Source organism: Symphodus melops (genome assembly GCF_947650265.1).
Source record: "Symphodus melops genome assembly, chromosome: 17".
In the NCBI taxonomy this organism is placed as follows: Eukaryota; Metazoa; Chordata; class Actinopteri; order Labriformes; family Labridae; genus Symphodus; species Symphodus melops.
The window spans coordinates 6,980,408-7,002,175 of NC_136707.1; the positions used below are offsets into that span (position 1 = coordinate 6,980,408).

The 21,768-nt window shown below is 43.4% G+C and overlaps 1 protein-coding gene across 2 annotated transcripts in view; it reads right to left on the reverse strand.

Moving 5' to 3' along the window:
- syt3 (synaptotagmin III) overlaps positions 1-21,480 on the reverse strand; it is a 37,809-nt gene extending 16,329 nt beyond the window's left edge. Inside the window, exons 1-6 of one of the 2 annotated variants that reach the window (XM_079365898.1) lie at positions 21,380-21,480; positions 11,456-11,804; positions 10,235-10,661; positions 5,805-6,200; positions 4,704-4,812; positions 3,284-3,457 (exon numbers count right to left, since the gene is read on the reverse strand). In XM_079365898.1, coding sequence (XP_079222024.1) covers positions 3,284-3,457; positions 4,704-4,812; positions 5,805-6,200; positions 10,235-10,385 — 830 coding nt within the window. In that variant the 5' untranslated portion in view covers positions 10,386-10,661; positions 11,456-11,804; positions 21,380-21,480. Of the gene's footprint in view, positions 1-3,283; positions 3,458-4,703; positions 4,813-5,804; positions 6,201-10,234; positions 10,662-11,455; positions 11,805-16,716; positions 17,149-21,379 lie in introns of those variants that run through there. The other variant, XM_079365897.1, reaches the window with a different exon arrangement.
- Between the last annotated feature and the right edge of the window lie 288 nt (positions 21,481-21,768).

The following is a 21,768-nucleotide window of genomic DNA, read 5'->3' on the forward strand; positions in this document are numbered from 1 at the left end:
ATAAACATAACAAAACACTTAGAATGAATTTCATATAAACTATTATTGCTTTTTGGAGGGAATTTCTGTGTGGGCTTGGCAGTAGCTAGCAAGTTAAAGTCTGGAAGTGGGCCACATCTGGAAATTAACCTGGTAGCTGGAAAGGTGTCAATCCATTTCCTGAGCACTGCCAAGGTGCCCTTGAGCAAGGCACTGACCCGCTCCCCCAGCTCACTGTAGGCAGCCTGTCACTCTTAAATCTCTCCATAATGTCCACAGGATCCTGTTTGTGCATGTATGTTTATGTGAGCCTGTATATGTGTGGCATGTCTCGCCTTCTTTAAAGACGTTAAATATAACGCAGATTATATCCACGACTTTACGGCGGAGTATGCCATCCAGCGGCATGGCTGCGTCACACGTGCCGTTTATCCTGTATTTAATTGGCAGATGAAGATGAAGACCGCTCGGAGGCCTTTAATCAGACCTCATTAGACTGTGTCTCTGCCTGTTAACCAGTGTGTCAGCACTTCATTAGCCGCTATAGGAGGGCAGTGTGAACTTTGGGGCTCGGGGAGGACACGCAGGGCAAATGTCAACAGTGACCCTGGCAGTTATATGACCAACTGTCCATGTGCACCAATCAAACACAAGATACGCTTGTTGACAATATGACCGTGGCCAATCCAGACATGTGTTTACCTCTGAATCACATCCAATTAAGGCAATTGGATGAGCATGCACACTCTGCAATCACATTGAATCAGGGAGATGATATACAGGGCCAATTACTGTGGAGAATTACATTCCCAGCTCAGCCAGATAAATATTTTAACAAGAAAACCCTGACCGATTGGAGTATGCATCTAATGATTATTAATCCAGTAGGATTTAGAGACATGCGATGGCATAGACAATTCACAGATAGAAACAGCAGAAAAAGAGATCATTCTGCATTTTCCTGCTTTTCTTATTCCCTCGCACGCTGTCGCAGGTTTCCCTTCCCATCACATGTCTTATTATAGAGCGAGACGCGAACCATAACCAAGGTTTTCACACAATCCGTGAGGCGTGCTGCAGAGAATATACCTATTACTGCTCGAGCAAGAGAGCGAAATTCACGGCCTTATTCCTGGCAGACAATGCCCGAAAGCTAGCTGTTATTCCCACAGAAGAAATGTGTCAGCTTTTAATGGGATTGTCAATAGAAATGGCTTTCCCAGAGGATCTGAGGAAGATTGACATTGTTGTTCCGACTGTTACACTCCCAACAGCAGGGGCTCACACATTAACATAGCAAAACTTCTCACAGCCACAGTGCAAACACACCTCCACCTTTTGTGCTCACATCCATATGCTTACAATACCGACTCGTTCCGCAGCTACAGCTCTAACCTTTCTTCTTTAATCCTTCATCACTCCCACTCTCAACTATTTTTAACTAATTAATGCCTTCCTGTCTTACGTAAAGCCCTGTTAACAGCGTGTTGTTGAGGTGCGTATGAATAAAGTTGCCTCGCTAAAACAATTTCCATCCAGAGTTCTGACAGGCAGCTACAGCATGACGGAGAATAAATTATCTTGTGACCTTATAAAAGGACCCACAAACTGTTTTAATCATTAACCCAGCTCTTTGTCTGTTCCCCTGCTAATTCTCTATTTCTGTAACTGCAGCTGAAACACACTCTGGTGTTATTATGTGTTGACAGGGATGCTGTTTAAGTGACTCGCCATACATAATTCATGACTAAAACGGCCTCTTGCTCCCTTTCTTTTCTGATCATCAGCACTTTCGCCTGTTGTAATGTTTCGACATGTCGGGCCATGAAGAAATGGGGGACTGCCAGCTGAGCCCTCAGACGCGCCGAGGAACAGAGCAGCACGCACACACTCCTCTCCCCAACCGAAAACAAGCCTTAGTTACAGTACACACACTCACAGTAAAATACACAGTCTCTCATAATCCAGTCCTCGCAGCATGGCATCAGACAATTACGTACTTCAGGCGAGAATGCTCAACGGAGAATCGTCACGGGAGCAAAATGAAAGTAAGAACAGAAATCTGTGCTGCGCAGCGTTAAAAGAACAGTTCTTTCTCTGACAATATCACAAACACAAAACAAGATGACAAGAAGAAGTATCTCTTGCATGGTGTCTTAGATAATGTGTCTCAAGTGAGGTTCTGATGTCGCTGTTTTGTTAGGATGCATAAGGCCCGCCTCAGATTCAGCCTCTTGCCCGTCACCAGGTTGACCAAGAGTCGAGATGCATTTCCAATATGGCCACCACCGCTGCTGTGCTACAAAAGGCCACTTCAGAAACCAGGAGGTAATGTCACTGAGACTACGTCCATGTTTACATACAGTCTGTGCTAACAGAGAAACTAGCAGAGTTTGACCTTTAGACCTGATAACAAAATCAAAATGCAGTTATAAAAAAGCGCTTAGTTAAAGTCTTAACCACCATTAAGACATATTTTAATACAATCACTCTATTGGCCATATGGTCTCATCGTATTTAGTGTGTAGTTCCATTGCATTTCTGACAAAAGTGAAACAACTCAATTTAATTTCTAAGATAGAAGTCAATAATTTTTCAAAAAAAACGATCAAAACAGATCAAATAAGAAATATAATAAACAGAAGTAGCAATGTAATACGACTCCCCCAAGTCACGAATACTTTCTCTTGCAACTCTCAATGGTAAGCCCCTTCAGATATTTTTACAACTGTCCTCCTTGAAACCTTTTGGTCTTTTAATGTATCTAAATAAAGCTTGCAACTGCCTATGTTCAGACTGATTTAATTATCATGGATGAAAGCCTTTAACCTTCAGGGCAAAATGATAGAAAAAGTAAAAATCTATGAACACGAGTAGTCAGCTGGAGACCCTTAAGCTACACACAGGTGTGAACGACCCCGAGGCCAAGCTTGATGACACATTTCAATGAAGGTCTTTGCAAGGTCATTAGGTTTTTGTTATCAACATAAAAGCCATGTAGTTAGAGCTTGTTTGATGACAAAAACAGTAAACACATGAGCTCCTAAAAGCATGAACTATTATCGACAGGGAGCGATAAAGTTTGGTATTTTGACCAAAGCGGAACACATCTAGTTTCCCAGACACTGATTCAGCATTGTAGTCTCAGTCGGTGGTGACTAACCAGCCGTGTGACCTTAAATCAAACTTTATATCTTACATTTATAGTGGCAATGAATCATGAAAGTTGAAATTCTAAACTTTTTTAAGGCACTGGACGCTGACAGAGCGTGTAGGATGCTCTAGCAGAAACGTGCTGACTTACTTGAAGGCGTAGCGCAGGAGGAAGCTGATCTTGCCGCAGTTGTCGCCCTGTTTGCCTTCACCCTGGTCGCCCTTTGGCCTGTAGAGCTCCGGTTTGATCTGCCCAATGCTGGTAACCTGCTCCTTCTCCTCGTGAAAATCAGGGCTGGAGAGCTGGTGAGTCATGGGCTTGGGCCTAAACAGACACACAAAAAGCTCAAGAGGGTGAATAGTGAGCAAGGAGCGCACCTCCATGCGAGTATAAAAAAAACATGGTGTGTAACAGTATGATTCAGTAGCTTAATCACAGATGCAGTGAAAGGTGAACAATCTAAATAGAGAATATATACACTGATTTTGCTTTCTTAAGTATATATGCCCATTATTAACACACACACATAATAAAAATACAGAGCTAGCCAGGCCAATAGTAAAGGGTGAATTAATCTTGATTCTTTAGTTATTTGAGCAACAGTGTTTTATCAACAACACAGAGCAGAATGCCTCTTGAAACAACAACCAATCTCGAGAGACTAAATGTGACGTAGGCTGAGAGGATTGGTAGCTGTATTAATATTTGATCCATATTAGTGTGATAGTCAAGATCACAACAGCTGGGACCAAGACATGCCCGAGACCAGAGTGCACCAAGACCAAGAGATCCAAGACATTCAGGGATCCAGACCCGAGTCAAGAACAAGACCGTAAATATTCATGACAAATCATCTTGTGTGCAGCAGGCATGTGAATCACTTAGGCAGGAAAGGTTGCAGGCGTAACCGAGCATTTATCACATTAATGACTTGGAATAATATCTTCTTAATTGTGTTCATGACTGTTCTTGATTTAAAATTTGGAGTCCTTCTTATCTGAGACCGAAGAGAGAGAGAGTAAAAATGCTTTCTATTCCAAGACAAGGCAGAGACCTTTAAAAAGTGCTTTCAAGTAGCATATACCTTTAGCCATATGGCGTTGAGGTCGACATCATACAAGGACATTCGGTGTGACAGGGTTTAGCAGCTGACACTTCGAATTTCTTGATGCTAACGCGATAGCAGATTCAGAACATACCGAGTAATGGACAGGCATCCTTGTTGTTTACTGACGGACCTTGAAGGCACTGAAAGCTGCCCCACATTCCCTGAATGTTAGATCAACGTTCAAGATGAAACTTAAAATAAATGAAACGTCAAGGGGCTGAAAACCGTGACAGATGATTTGTTTTCATGAACCTCAAAAGTTTCTATAAGAGGTCAGAGGGATTAAAGCCAACGTGAAGAAACCAGCATGTCCTTGGCAATGTGTGAGGCCCTTTAAGCCTCTGTGTCCATGTTTGTGTTTCTTGTTTCATTTTCTTTGAAGGATTGCTGAGGGGTTAAGCTTCCCTACTGTTGTATAAAGCACCATGATGAAACCAGCACACACTGGAAACCAGTACTAACCGTGGAGTGACCTGCTGCTGAGAATGAGCGTTGGGCAGGTCTTTATGAGGATGGGCTCCCCCTTCTGTGTTTGGAACATCCGGAGACGTCGTACTTAGCTTCAGAGTTCCTAACAGAGGCAGAAAAACAACAAATCCCTGATGACTCACATGTCTCGTTTGTTAGTGCTGTGTGGCCATAGATGTTGCCGTGGCTAAGAGTGAGGTTGTTGGTTTTTTTTTTTTGTTTCTGTGATGCTGGGTCGGCAACATTGATCCCATTGATTGGATCCCATTGATTTTACAATTTTAAAACAGCAAAGAAAAGAGGAAAGAGAGAGGATATATTTACAAAAGCAGAACATGAACCAGATTGAATAGAATACAACACAGGGAGATAAAAGGAGGCCCATTTCACTGCAGCAAAGGCAGCTGGGAAACATTTGACTCAGAAAAATGAAAAACAACTTTTGCCAGTTGCAGCTAAAAGGATAAATGCAACAGCAGGATGTGAACCTAAAGCTGCTAACTGAGTTTTCTCAATAATATCAGGTCTCTTAAAGCTACAGGACATCTACACGAGCTGTTAGATGAATTAAAATGATTCTAATTTCAACTGTTTAAGAGGCAGAAGAGCACTGATTGATGTCGGTGAGTGCAAGACAAACGTATCTATGATATATGGAAAGTAAAAGCAATTATGTTTTACATTTGCCTTGAAAAATGTGTCGTGCCGAACGTTCTACCCGGTCTTTATGTTTCCATTTTATTATTTGAAAAATGCACATTTATTTTTAGACTGAGACTTCAACAACAAAGCAAATTCTTGCACTAATAAAATAAAGAGCTGTGAGAAATGCACTCCACTTTGTTTTTTCCAGATTCCCCGTTCGTGTGCTGTAATGTGTGTTTTAAGAGGCCAGGAGAGAAAGAAGAAAAAGTAATATACCTTCAATGGCCCCAGTGACAGAAAACGTACAGTAATGTTCAACATGCTGTTGACTTATAATACCCACATGTTGGTAAAGACACTCAATTCAGTGTATTTTAATACACCTGTATTGACAGAGGAATTACTTTACTTTTACTGTCAGCCTGGGATAAAGGTTGTCTAGGGCCTCACCTGCATTGTTGGGGTACGAGTCCATATCCAGGTACGAGTGCTCCTGGGTCTCTTGTGGCCCCCCTACCACACCTCCAACCTCCCCTCTCTCTAGCCCCACCAGGTCAGAGAAATGCGGGTGGTGCTGGCCCTGCTGGCCCAGCGAAGGGTAAAGTGAGGATGACGAGTGGCCATCCTTCCTCTGCAGCAGCGGCGGCAGGAGCGACGATCCGCCGGCACCTCCGAGGCCTCCGACTCCAGCGCTTCCGGGCAGCAGCCCTGACGTCAGGCTCAGGCCTCCGCCCTCCTTATCCCGCCACGGCAGCCAGCAGAGCTTCCAGGAGACGAAGAGGGAGACGGAGAGGAGGACGATGCCACAGAATGTCACGATGACCGACAACAGACTTACAGAGATCTCTACAGAGGAGGAAAAGAGGAAACAGAAGATTGATTTCAAAGCGCCAGCTCCCAAACGACGCGTTAACGCAATGTTATCCAGAATTTCTTCGTGCTCATTATTAGTTTATTAATCTGGGAGAGCTCAAGAATTGTGTTTGAGGGCTGGATGGGGATAGACGTGTGTGGATATGGGTGTCGGTTATGGATGTGTGTGGACATTGACTCATCCAGGTGACACAGAGTGAAGAATAGAAGAGAGAGCTCCGTTTCAGCACCACACTGTTGGACAGCTCCAGCCTCCATCAGCGAGAGTCGACGGCAGCTCCAGATCTCACAAACTTTTGTAGCTCTGTTCAGAACTCCACGTGTCAGATTTTATAATGCGTAACTTCAGGATGAAGTCATAAATTAGTTACTACGCTATAAATATGCCATGAATATTTATAAATAAAAAGTTTAAAAATACAATGAATATTTATTATTATCCTGAGCCTTGAAGTCTCTTTATAAATAGCATGTTTTGAGTCTGATGGCTGTCTTGACAAAATGACTAAGCAGAGCCCTGAAAATGAATATTCATGTGTTGTAAACAGACGAAGAAGACTTAGAGTGGGGATTACGCCAACTTTATACTATTTCCCACCCTGATACACCTTCAGTATATTCTCGCCATCTTGTAGTCTCGCCATCTTGGGCTCCAATTGAGACCCTGAGGCCACCAATGATTTATCCATTCAGCCTGCAGGGAGGCCAATCATCACTTTTGTACAGAAGAGAAGTTTCTTTTTGTGTGAGGAACGTGTTTCAGCCACCCACGAGATTGACGGAAAGAGCTCCTTTTCTTTAACCCACATTTCCTTCAATTTACGTTCGTTAGGAGCATCTTTGTGGGCATGAGAAACACACAAACACTGGTAAATCACACAGAAAAAAAAGATGGAAATTTCATCTGTAACAGGCTGACAACAAGAAGACTAAGAGCAGATGAGTGGAAACAAGAAAACTGCAGCCAAGCCTCCAGCCCTGGGGTTTACTTCTGGAGCTTGATTTGCCTTCCACCCATCCCTTTCTCTCTCACTCTCTCCTCCATATAATCCCCTTAAACACCCCTCATTCCTCGCTGTCATTTCTTTTCCCATGCTCTCTGCCTCAGCTCGCATTGACTTTATTCCTCTCCTCAGCGACTGTCTCCCCCCCACCCGCCCCTCCCTCCTCGTTCTCTCTTTGGTGAATTATTCATCAGTCTGTGTATGTCATTAATCAGCACTTGTTCAAAAGATATGATTGGGGGGCCGCGGAGGGTTGGGGGATGGGCAAGGGGACATCGATCTGTCGCCGCGGACAGCAAAACGAGCCAGGAAGCGCAGAGCGAGGGGCTGGAAATGGAGAGAAAATAGGAATGCAGGAGAGAGAACGTGACGACAGAGATAAGATGGGGTGTGTGTGTGTGTGTGTGTGTGTGTGGGGGGGGGGGGGGGGGGGGGGGGTAGAGGAGAGGAAAGGAGGGCAAAAGAAGGTGAAGAAGATGAGATAGACAACATCAAGAAAGAGAGGACAGTGGAGATGAAGTCCGACAAAAAAAACAACAACAAAAAAAAACAATCCAAACCACAAAACGGCTGCCAAATAGACGGGGAGAGGGCTGAAAACGAGATTGGAGCACATGTTGAAACAGCCGTATAAGATGACAGAAATTTATTTCCTCAGAGGCGGAGGAGAAGGAAGAGGAGGAATGGAGGAAGCTTGATAAAGTCGATGCAACAACCACGACATGTGTGAAATAGTAGAAACCAAAGAGGCATTTGTAGAGAAGGCAAAAGAAAGGAGAGCTGGAGGAAAACAAGCTGACAATGATTTACAGGGAGACCCAAAGAGGGGAGGGGTTTAAGGATGGGAAAGGTTAATGTATTGATTTGTAGGGGGGAAAACAAAGCGGCGAGGTAGAGGAGTAGGTTGTGTGTGGTTGGCAGATCAGGGTGCACTGATAAGACACGGCTGTGATCAAACGTGCGCGGGGGGACGGTCGGGGGCCAAACCACTCGCTTCCATTTGTCTCTCTTTAGGGCAGTCACTGCACCTTCGAGTACTGATCCTGCCAAAGATCCATTGCTAATCCACAAAGCATAAAATAGAGTCAGTGGGCGTGTAGGCAGGTGGGTAGGAGGCCTCTGAAGTGTAACATGAAGAGGGACTGACTTCTTGTCAATCAGTGGCTGATGCAAGCCCACTGGGAGTCCTACGTCAATCCCCAACAAACACATCTCGACTGCTTACACAAGCCATTCCTCTGACAGCCCTCGGCGGCGGCGGCGGCCCTTGGAGGGCTCGCAGACTTCCGTCAGCACACCCCCGAAAATCACAGCTTGTAAGCGAGGGGGCCAACGCCTAAAACCATGGCGTGACATTTCTGCACAGAGCTATCCAAAGCTCCAGAGGCAGCGTGCAGCCAATCCAGGCTAATCTACACTGAGCCACAGATATCCATGCTAATCTGCATAACAGTGTATGGCACTTCCAAATGCTTCAATGAGAAGCCACAAATAACACTCTGCACACAACGCCGCACAATGCATCTACTCAACTGGGTAGAAAATATATAAATACATATTTATAATCCAGTTCCAAGATAACAATCCCAGAAGTCTACAGAGACTCTTTTGGGGCTCATAAAAGAAATGGGATGGTCCTGGAAATCTCAACCAGTTCGTTGTACAGTAGATGAATATTTAATGGTTGGTTGTCTTGAGTGCACAGTACCTCGAAACATCCTTAAACACAAGTGCTCCTCTAAATGTTTGTCTTTCTCACATGTGTCATGTTGCTGTACCTGTCCCTAAATGACAAAGCAAAATTGCAGTTTTCCCTGTTTGAGAATTCCCTTCTGAGAGTGCCACCAGTTCTTTAAAGCGATTCCACAAATTTTCAAAGATCCATCTGCCTGTCTGTGTGATCTGTCTCAAACATTCTGAGCTCTTCCAAAAAAAAAAAAAAAAAAATCATAAACTAAGCCGCTGTATCGGTATCAGACTTTTTCTTCCTTAATATTATTATCGATATCAGTCCAAAAAATACCATATCGGTCATGGCCTAGTTGAATTGACTTAGCACGTGGCTACATGGAGTGTTGGAGATGTTTGCAGGGTACGTCTCCGATCAGATCAAAAAAAGCGCTCCAACTGACCACAGCCTGTGTCGTGTTTGAAAGAGTAAGTTACCAACTTTTACAAACCTGCTAACAAATGCACTGGGTGTTTGATGGTACAATGGTACCTTTCGACTGAAGAAGGCAAGTTTCACTACTGATATACAGCCATGCCAGAGGCATAGCCCTAGGGAAGGTTTTTTTTGGGGCTGCCTACTTACTGAAACATTCATGCCACTGTCAGGAAAAATCTTCAACTTTTCTCCAAGCATCATCATCATGTTAAAATTGGATTATGTCCAACACTGTATTAAAACTATTGTTGCCAGTCTACTGTGTGCCATTTAAAACCAACCACCAACCTCATCTTAGTCTCAGTTAACACCAGCTGTTTAATGAGGAGCATTTGACGATCGTATCGGTGGCATGCATGCAGTATTATGGTTGTGCACCAATCGCAAGAAAGAAAACGTCACCGACCCCTCCCACTGAGTTATGCTGAATCCTCCTCATCACATCCTGCTGTGTTCTCACATCAGCTCACTCTGACTTTCTATGGTAAAAAAACAAAAAAACAAAACACTACGAGGCTGGTCGGAAAAACGGGAACAAAATGTTTGCATTCACACAAGCAGCTCACCCCTCAAAAAAAACATCAGGGGCTTTCCAGGAGTTTTGTACAAACAAGAAAGCACGATAAGAAAATAGTGAGTGTCGCAAAAGTTTGTGAAAACAAAAAGATTTGGTTCAAAGCAATAGTTGAAAAGCATCCCTGCAGACGGACCTGTAGGCAAACTTTGAGGCAGCACTAGCACCAGCGTTGCCTTAGAGTCTAGTTCATTTTATAGACTGCTAAATCCTCTATTAACAAACTACTACATCAAACAAAGTCCCCAGCTGTGTCGGTTACCTGCGTCCAGCTGTCTGTAGTGTCCTCTAAACACGTCGCTGAACTCCTGGCAGCGTTCACTCTGGCTGTAGCCCCTCGGGGAGTTCAAGCACAGCTCCTCCACCAACACCAGCGCCTTCTTACACAGGTCTTCATCCCAGTCCCCCGACATCCTCCAATCCGCATCGCACTCTCACCAGAAGTCAACAAATGACAGCGCAGCACCTCACCGCCCTCACCTATCGGACGGCGCCCGGTTAAGTAGAGTGTTGGCCTGTCCACCTTTTACAAGGTCTGAGCTGAGGAACAGGAGGCCAACGGGGCTCGAGGGGGCAGCGGCGATAAAGGAGGCAAAGGAGGGGCTCTTCAGGGTGTCTTGGTCTGGATCACAAGGACCAGACTGATGCTCCTATGTGTGACTGAGCGACACCCACCCCTCTCTGGTTCCCTAGAAGACATTGAAGAAGAAGAAAAAAGGCCGCGTCAGTGTTAGGACATAAAAGAGTACAAATCAACTTTTTGGCAGGCTGGTCACCTTAACCATTAAGCGAGAACACTGGTGCCAAAACCATCAGTGGGTCCCTGATAGAGCATTGGCTCTGGTGCTACATAATACCCATTAACAATTTGAAGAGTGGTACCAAGAAATTGGCATCATGTAAGAAGTAAAAGAAACAAATCATTCTGCGTTGGGCAAAGTTTAGGTATTGATTCAAACTGGCAGTACGACCAATCCTTCACTGCATTCAATGTCATTCCAATGTTTCTTCATCAAAAAGAGTTGTACATACTGAAAACTTAACTATGCCATAAAGTATTAATAACACACTCCATAAAAGGTGCCCTTTAAAGCACTTAAGGTCATGGAGCCTGCGGTGGACAGACAGACGAGTGGTGCAGTGAGTTTAATTAAGATATATCAAATATACATTTACCTCCAACTTTAACGTTTCATAAAGGTTAACTGTGAGTAACTAAACTCTGTTATGGTTTAAGTTTAAATATCATTCAATTATTTTTGTTAATTTGAAGAAATTATTGCATGGCAGCCCTGCTGTCAAACAATCTGCAGAGGACACTGATTGTTTTGTTTGACGAATCATCCTGAAAGTTCAAGTAATGTTTCAAAAATCTTAATAAGAGTCATACAGACAACTATGAATTCTCATGTCTAATATGTAAAAGCAACAACTAATGCTACGAGAGGGCAATACACTGAATGAGTAATGGAAGAACCTTTACCTTTAGTGAACTCGACTGTAGAGGAGGTGGTCCATGTTGAATTTTCAAGCCACAGCGGAGACCCTCTACATGTGAAATTGTCTTTATAAACAGATTTGGCTGAGAAATGTAGAGCTATGCCTGCAGAGCATGCATAACCTTTAGCTTGTTATTTTTCTTAATGTTTCCAAGACCACAAACAGCCGCCTGCAGATAAGTGTGATTCTTCCCTGTGAGTTGAGCTGAGCAGTCAGTCATCTGAGTTTAACAGGAAACAGTGGAGCACATCTGTGGTCTGTCCAACACGTCAGCGTGGGTTGGAAGTCGCTGTCAGATCTGAAGAGACACTGTTGAAGCTCTCCAACAGCACCTGAAATTCAATAAGATTGGATCAATCAGTGAGGTGAAAGGGCATAGGGATACGGGCATCGAGAAACTTAAAATGTTTCCCCTGTTTGGAGGAACACATCTCCTGTCAGACCGAGGTATAATTAGGTGTGACTGCTTTATGTGTGCGCTCCTCGTCATCCGGGAGAAACTCGACTCCGTTAGCGCGCCGTCTTCATTTCTGAGCTCATTCTGTCTAAATAAAGCAGGTCAATGCCCAAACTCAAGTTTCTCACAGCCTGTGTGTCTCTGAGGACTCTGACTGGGAAGAATATAAGCAAAGGTGGGTCTATTAATACAGACTTTTTTTTTTGCAAAAAACCTGAAGTGTGTCTTCGCCGAAAGTCTTGGAAAAGTGTCGCGTCACGCAAGTTGTGGTTCCAAAATTTAGGGCAAAACAGTGTGTTGGAGTAAGGTCAGTCGTTTTTGTCCTTGTGAGGCGGCGGACCTATTTCTCAAGCAAGGTGCTCTGTCCGACCGAGGAAGGACTATTGATCATTTGATGTATGTTGTTCTGTAAAACGTCAGCGTTAGTCTTTGTGTATTGAGTGGCACCTCCCTCGCAAAGTGCTCCTTATGTGTCCATCTGTCTTCCACCTATCAATCAATCACCGCATTAGGACTAGGACTTTATATCACTCCCAACAAGATACTAACAAAGAAATGCCTTCACCTATTCTCTTGTGTTCTCTCTCTCCTCTTGAACACAGAATCCCATTTGTCGCTCTTGTCCGCCCTTTTGTCTCCGTCTCCTTTGAGAAGCCGATTGTCACATCAGTCTAAGAGAAACTCAGATATTGCGGAGCCTATTTATCTGTCCATCTCAGCTCAGCTTATTGCAGAAAGGAATCTGAAATTAGCTAATCAAAATGCTATCCAGACCCAACATCCTATACCGGCCTTCTCTTGCACCCCCCCTGCCACCCCCCGCCACTTTCTCCCCATTAAGATAGTAAATCTGTCTGAGTGACTTTAAAACCCAGGATATCTCAATCTGAAGAATGGCTGTCTGGCACAAAACTGGCCGCTTCAAATGCCAGCAAAAGCATCAGGAAAGGAGGGAGAGGCAAAGAAGAAATGGAGGAGACGGACAGACAGAACGATTGTGTAGTGAGAGGATGACGGAGATGGAGAGAGAGGGATAAAAGAGATGGCTGACATTAAATTGGTGGCGAGACAGATAAAGAGGCAGCGGAGGAAAAAAAAATGGAGCAGAGAAGGGCAGAAAAAAAGCACAGGAAGCTGGCGGCGAGGGTGACACAGCAACAATGATAATCAAAGGGTTTGGGGATGCAATTTAGTCAAGTAAAATATTTACAGAAGCTGGTTATCCACGGATAACGATGCCTTCGGAGACATGTCGACGAGTCAGTCGGCTCTGACAGCGCCATGCCTAGAAATGCACATTCCTACTGTAGTGCTCAAAGCAACACTAAACCTCCCACAGACACTCCATTGACTGCTGTTCTGCCTGGGATCAATACTCTCGGGGAACGGATACACCACAACACGGACCAGTCGACCAGTAAGGTCACTGTCCGATTGGGGAGAGGAGACAGGATGGAATGCAAGGTCACAGCCTAATCACTCCACGGAGGACAAGAAATAAGTATCGCAGGTCGTATCCAATCAGAAACAAAAGGCTCTGGAGAAGGTCATGGTCCGACCATGGAAGAGGCTGCAGATTACGAGGCAGCATCTCTGGGAGACAAGGCCACTTTGACCAGTGGGAATGATGTGCTCGCTGTCAGTTGGTTTAAAACCAGATTGAAGGATATTTTAGTTGGAGAATGCCTTAGGTGTCCTTGACCAAGTCTCTGAGCCCCATCCCAGGCTCGCCCCTCCTGTTAACCACTTAGGATCAGCTAAATGTCTCATTTTAACTGGTTCACTCGAGCCGTTACATCCTTAATCTAGTTTCTAGGCGACGGAGCAGATGAGGTGTTTATGTTTGTATCCCCTTATAATGAAGGGATCATTCGTGTGTTTGCACAGAGGAGGGGAGATTTGGAGACACTCTGAGGTGCCCAGAGAGCTGTGAAGAAAAAAAAAATCCAATACAAATTAGAGAGAGACAGAAAATCCAAAAAAAAAAAAAAATACATGACACCCAGTAATATTTTATACTGCTGGGCCATGAACCAATAAATATTCATCTAATATCGAATGCTCTCTTTTCTGAGCCATATTATTAGATTTGCATGAGGAGGCTCAGCACGCTTCATACCAAAACATTTCAGGAGTTTTCACCCTTGCTCAGATATTCCACCCAAAAAACAGCGGCCAACAAACAAATAAAAACTTTGAGCAGGGCTGATGTGAATTTGATCAAACCTGTGTGTGTGTGTGGGGGGGGGGGCAGGTTTTTCAGTAACAAGGATCTGAACCTGAAATCTGTATGTGCAATCTGTCTCCCAGCGATGAATCACACACTTCAGCTGGGCCTGGGAATTACAGCGATAAGGCCTTTGAAATGCTGCTGTCGGCTGAACAAGAAGCAGAAGACGTTCGAATGCTTTACCACAAAGCTGTGATCTATTGCAGCTCCATATCATCATCTGGCATTTTCGTTTCCTTGTCAAATAAAATATTTGTCCATGTGTTGAGTGAAATATGACAAATGTGGGTCTGCTACAGTTCTAGCTTTTACTTCCTCAAAAACACAAAATCACTTTTATTTATAAGAGTACTTGAAGTAGAGGAGATAGTAGAATTGGCTTTAGGTTCATTTAAATTCAAGATCATATTCTTCTTTTCATATATTTTCAGACCTGTCCCCTGTATTCAATGTATACTAATTAGGATTATTGTTTTTTTTGCTAAAATGTCACAATATCTTCAAAGAAAGAAAGTGACTAGCTTCATAATTGCAACCTTTTACTGAGAACAGTAAGAGGCTTTTTTTATGAGAGAGCGTAACGCGTGTGCAGACAAAGGAGGCTAATCCGTTGGATATACCTAATAGGATGTTTCAGTCAGATCTCAGTGAACCTGCTTTCAAGTCTTCCTATCAGCTGCCATGCTCATCTGTGTTCATCTTTACCTGGAAGTCATCTTTCGTTGACTTTTTCATCCTTGCCCTGGAAGCTTCCGTTGTTGTTTTTTGTTTCAAAGTCTAAACATTAGCTTAAGTATTTAAGCGAATTTCACACTTCCCATATCTGATCTTTATTGGAATTTTATTGCATGAACACTATTTATTTTCTTTTTTTTAGGTGTCTTTTCTTCCCCATCGTCCTGATCAAACTGTCAACACGTGTTCCGCAGTTCCATTCGTCGATACTGTCCGGTCTGATGGACCCTGCTGAGCCATATCATGTTGTGCATCGTCTCAACTCGACGCACTCGTGTATCCTTAGATCATCTGCCGTTCATCTGGACCATACCAGATTCAAAGAGGTCTTGACCTCTCTCCACCGACGCTGGCACATCCTGCGTTTCGTTTTGCATCACTTCCTTTTGAGGCCACAGTGGTGTCTACCCGAGACAGTGCTATCATCGCTCCTCTCTGCTCATTGGGCTGTGACAGATTGATGCACAGGGGTAAACTGATATGACTACTACAACACATCTTTTTGGTTACTCCAGGACGTCACCGTATGAGGCCAAGATTGAGCATTGGGTTATTAATGTCTATTGACTAGAGGTAATAGCTTTGCTGAGCCTTAGCCCCGGGGTTGTTCCAATTTCACCCGTCCTATAATAGCTTCTGGACACCCTTGCAGCAAATAAATAACATGAAGTAGGAAAGAGTGGGCCTTAATATCTGCTTAAGACCATATATCTCTATAAACATGCAATCAAACACCCGTTCACAACCCAGCAGACGCTGTCTCCTTTTTATCTCTACCTATTTCTAGCCTAGATTCACACATAGCAAAGGTTGCTGTTCAGGATTTCACAGCTTCCTACCGATTCAGGCCTGGTGTAACTGCAAGTGTCTAAATTATCTATAACATGGGACAGGAAATAGAGCGCAAGTGGCCAGCCAGTAACCCTGGGATATCGCTGCTGTTCTTCCTGTCTCTTGCACAGCCAGTGGAGCTGCAGAGCAGGACCTATTTACAGACAGGGAGTGTTATCACACACACACACACACACACACACTCACACACACACACACACACACACACACACACACACACACACACACTAAAGGCTACCCTTACTTCATTTTTCACCTGCCCCTGTGTCCAAATCTGTGAGTCAGTTTTTTCAGTGGTCGGGGTTTTTGGTATTTTAGTATGAGTATGTTTCAATGTGTTAAGGAAGATGGAGCAACTGTGCCTTTGATGGTAATATGTGTGTGTGTGTGTGTGTGTGTGTGTGTGTGTGTGTGTGTGTGTGTGTGTGTGTGTGTGTGTGTGTGTGTTTTGGTGGTGTTTGGGGGGGGGGGTAGGTGGGGTGTGGGTGGGGGGGATTACGCACGTCTTACGCACGTCAACCTGTCTTCTGTGTGTTTTCTGCGTGCTCGTGCGCGGACCCCGCTGTCTGATCGTCTCATAAGCCTATGTATCAAATAGCGTTTTCAAAAGTTAAATAACCATCATCAGTGTGCAGAGCTGCCATTGATACACTTGAGTCACAAAAACGAGCTATCTGCTAACATAGCCTGTACAGTCTGCCTCCACATAACATGCATCCCAATATATGCTCGAAACAGAAACCTTCCGCTATTGAAATGCAATATGGAAGCGCCAGGGTGATGCACAAATAATATACATTAAATATTAATGGAAAACAGACACATGCTGCTAGATTTAGGGCACATTCAGCAGAGCTCAGTGCGGGATACAGGATCAAAGGAGATGTGATGCGAATAACGCGCACATCGCAGGTAGCACAGACCCAGATTCGTGTTTGCTACAGGAGTAACAAAGGGAATTTCCTCCTACCTTGGCGTCTCCTTCTCTGACCAATTTCCAATTGATGAGCCGCTCCGCTGTTTTAGTCAGATGCGACGCTTGTAAAGGGGCATTCCGCCCTCTTTTGACTCGTCCACCCTCTCCTGTCCCTGTCTCTTTTCTCTCCAAGACGCACCGAGATATGAGCCCCGCAACCGGGATGGCAGACTGAGCGCGAGAAATGCACAATATGATATCCCTGCCCTCCCCTCTTTTCCCTCCCGTTTCCCGTGTTCTACTCTTATATTTTCCCCCCTCCTTGTGTGTTTTTCTTTCTCTCTATTTCACTATCCCCTCCCTCTCACTCTCTCTTTCGTTGCTTGCTCTCTCGCTCCCTCTCCTTTTTTTCCCCTCCTTGTGCTCTGAATACTAATACTCTGTCTCTCCTCTCACTGCCTGAGCAGCCCGGTCAGTGCTAAAGACATACTGATGTATGTGGGGCGTGTAGAGAGAGATGGTGTGTGCGCGTGTGCGTGTGTGTGTGTGCGTGTGTGTGTGTGTGTGTGTGTGTCCTCGGGGGTGTCGAGGGTAATGGCCACTCTCAGCCATGGGTGGGTTTGGTCTTATTAAAGCGGTGATTAAATAATGATACTTCTGCAAATGCCCCTGGAAAGTGGTGGTGGGTGGGTGGATTTGTTGATTGGTAGCGTTTGGGGCACAAAATGTGTTGCTGTGGTTTTTTTTTTGATGTAGCATCCCTGGATCACAGCGGGATGAGTTGAAGGTGGAGGTGGGGGAGTGTGTGGAGGAAGTGTTGCGCCGTTGTCAGGTGGTGGGGAGCAGAGATGAGGGCCAATGTTGGCTCTTGTTGGCTCTGAGCCAAGAGAAGGACAGGTTTGTGTGTGTTTAAAGTGTACATGTGGGTCCACCATGGAAACATCAATGAGAAGAGCAGATGAGGTATACAGAGACCGTAATCTAGTTAGAATGAGACAGTCTTATTGAAGCCATGATTGGATTATGATATTCCTGGAGGCCTCATATATGGAAAGAGAGGGGCACATAAAAATATTCCTCTGTTTTATGGTCACTTCATTGGCGGGGTAATGAGGACACTTCAACCAAAACTACAACGCAGTATACTTTCACCAAAAGGCCAGATTTGAGTTTTACATGAAAGAAGGTAAGCTGTTGCTCCCAAAGACTACTGAAATAAGATGTGAATAAAGTAGTGAGAGATTTGAATCTAAAATAAAGCTTTGATTTCCCAAAGTCCAATTTTGTATCCCTTCAAATCAATGATACAAATCTATTAGACAATGGTCTGTGGCCAACAAACACTGTTACCCTTTGGAGAAACGTGAAGAGAACATGTGTCAGCCCCTCCCTGCTTTACCACTTGTACTCTGCTTGCTGCTGAGACTGTGCCAACTTTAACAGTTATGTAAGGCGAGTCATCCCTCTACCCCTCAAGATGTTCATCACATATGGGCATTCAGCCATCGTGAATTAACACTGTGAACAGTGCTTGCTCTTGATGTTTCTCCTCTAAATGGTATAAAGCTAAGTTTCTTTAAAATTGCCTCTTCCTGTGATTACAGATAATAATATTTTGAACTGTTGCATGTCCGGTTGTTTAACTGCACTAAGACAAAAAGAGGAAAAAGCTTCCAGGTAAACCAGGAAGCTTGTACCATGTTTTTCAGTTTTTTTGTGTTTCTTTTTTTCCTAAGTGATCATTTCCTTCACTTCCTGCCTGTGTGGATTCGTATTAGGCCTTGATTGGTCTGACCTGTACCTGATTAGCCCATCAGAGAACCTCCTTAACAGTGTAATTAGTTTGTGTGTTTTCTGTGTCCCAGTGCCAGCTTGTCCTTCTACCATGTGCCAAGACTTCAAGCCTTTTGGAGCTTTTAGCCCAGGTGCTTTTTCAACCTTTATTTCTTTCATCTTAACATTTGACAGCTTCCTTGGTTTCAGCTTGTATGGGTACTATACAATACATGACAGAAAGTCCTCCTAATCAAGAAAGAGGCAGACACCTTCATATTAAAGGACACCATTATGAATCTATCCTTCTGCCAGACTGTGCCTAAACAGAACCTGATAGGCCACAAAGAGCGGAGGAATTTTCGATTTAAATGCATATAAAGTTACTAAGAAAATCTGAAAATATCAAACTGTAATTTATTCATAAAAATGCTAATAATGGCCATCAGATAGGTTTGGCAAATGAGTGCAATGGGGCTGAGGGCCTTTTCATTACCGTGTCCTCAGTGATATCTGCTCTTAAGTTTTTGGGGTTTTTTTCAATTATGATAATGGCGAGCAAAGATCAAGACAAAGATTAAAAAAAACATCTGAAAACTTAAAAACTGGTCGCAACGAGGGAGCAAATAAGACTAATGCTCCTGCCATGAATTAAGTGGTTTACATCAAGGTCCGATCACATTGACAAAAAATAATACAATATTTTCAGTCCTTAATTTTACAAATGGACTAAATTATATCTCTAGAGTCCCTTCTGTCTAATTATTTACACTGACTGCATAATAATGGCTTCCAAGCCCCATTAATTATGTATTGTCACGATGACAAACATAATATCTTGTTAGCCGTTACAAATTTCCTGAGAATTTAAGCCATATTGGGCTCATGGCGGGAATGATACTTAATATATAACACGCGCAATGTAGGATGCTGAATTAACACCCCATAATATAATTATATAATTGCCCAGCTTACTGTGGAGATAAAAGAGGGAGAAAGGATAGTGTTTGGAACCCTGCAGTGGCCGATGATTGACTGATAAATGTGAGTAAACAGTGACCTCTGTTAACTGTCACAGCAGAGCACAGAGAGAGGCTGAGAAACAAAACAGAAGGAGACAGGACCACATAGGGAGGGATATCGGGATACAGAGGACAAGGGATGAGAGTAGGAGAGGAGAAAAGGAGAGTTAAACAAATGGGGTTGAAAGACGAGATAACTAAAAGCTCGGCCAGCAGCATCAGCTACTGTGGGAAGTTGTTTGATATCAAATAGGAGCTGGCATCACGATATCTCTTGTATATTTTGGGGGAAATTATCCACCCTTGCAAGTGCACACAAAATACAATTGCATTCAATGAAGCAGCGAAAGTGCGTTCAACTAAACATCACACATGTGCAGACATATTAGAGAAAGTAGAACACACGATGCTGGAGGGGAAAAGAGCAAACACAAAGAGATTAAGAGTGACTAAGACCATGGGTGTCAACTCAAAAGGCAAAATGTGTACAAGTCCAGATTCTCATGTAATGTGTTTAGGATTAAAGAGCAAAGTCAAAACATTTGTTAAAACTCTATCTGCAAGTAGAAAACGGTTCTTAAAATCGTGCTTCAGGGCGGAAGTGTTTCCCTCGAATGCTTCCTTAAAGCTTGGTACCCGAAAATATGTCACAATGACCCACAATAGATCTTCATGAGTCTTGACTCATTTGAGAGGGCAGAGCTCACTGTTGTAATGCAGCTTCTGTCTTGAGCTTACTCTTTTCTCTCAAACCATTATGTCAGCTCTGAACCCAGAGGACAGACCAGATGGGTGTATTATGAAGCGAGATAAATGTGCGAGTAGGAAATGTTGAGCCAAAGCCAGAATTTTTGGGGTCACAACGCAGAAGCTCTTTGCCGCGTTAACTTACTCTGCACATCTAACCTGTTCCAGAGGAGGTACTGTTCAGAGTTGTGGACGTAAGTGGACTGTGGAGAAATGGCCTTTCATACTCATGACTTCGAGCAATAAAGAGTCCCAGCTAAATGACTGCTTTACGTATATAGAAATAAATTGCTGTGCGATAATGTTAGGACAAATCCGTGCAGTTACACTAGCACCAGCTGTATTTGTCTAAATATGGGAATGTATGCTCATACAGAAAGTTGTGATGTTTACATGTATTGTTAAATCAAGCTAAAGTAATAGCTCAATTAATCCTTTTAATTGTACTAGCGGGGTCTGTCAATGTCTTACTCCGCTATGGTAAGTGGTGATATGCCCCCTTTCAGCTAGTTACAAATGAACCTTCCTCGGGTTTAACCATAGACTGTGGACAACTCTCTGTGGAGTGAAGGTTTTTTTTTAGAGCTCCCCCTGCTGACTGGGTGCAGCCTCCTCATCGAAAACAGACATGGATCAAACTAAAAAGTAAAAATACACAATACCACTATAGCCTTGGTGGAATATCATGTAGTGAGCTTAAGTTACATCTATCTTCTTACCCTTTAGATTTAGACTGTCAATTTATTAACCTTTACAAACTCTAAGTGTTCAGAGCGAATTTCAAGGGAGATGGCTTTTATTCTCAGAGATTTTCCCTAAAATAATGCCTCCCTCCAGACTATTCAGATGCTGTTTTAGGAGTAATATTTCCATTGGAGAGACTTTTGGAATGCCTAAACCTGCAATGCAATTTGCTGCAGGCTGACTGTTACTGGCTTTGCAGATACAGTATCGATTGAACTAATTTGCCTTAACTGATTGTGGGATGTTTTTTTTTTTTTTTTATAACAGAATTATTATTTTTTTCAACAGACATTTTTTTTATCAGAGCTGATGATTACCTCATAGCTGAATAATTTAAATGCCACTAGGTTAACCGTAAATACCAAACATTGTAGATTTTACGGAACAAGCAAGTTCTCTTGTATTTCCATAAATAAAACTAAATACCTTACCTTTAAGAAGGGGCAACAGTCCATGTAGAAAACAAAGACAGTTTTACCACAGTGATTTAAGGCAGAAGTAACTGAACACCACACTTACATTACAAGCAGCTAGCTGCCTCATTTACCTCTCTGCTGCAGGTGATCTGGTGGGCTAAAACACTTAGGTGGGAGCACAACCAATTGAAATTGCAAAAAGCTAATCAAAAAACAACATCATGCAAAAACGTGGTGTAAAAATATCATTCACATTAAAACAAAAGGTTGTTAACAAAAACAAAAAACAAAAAACAATTACAGATGTACACTCAAAAGTAAAGCATATTTAGGTATGACCCCCGTAATCTCAATGGTTCACTCCTGCAGCTCTTAGCAGGTGCTGTGGCTTTCCAACTGTTTTG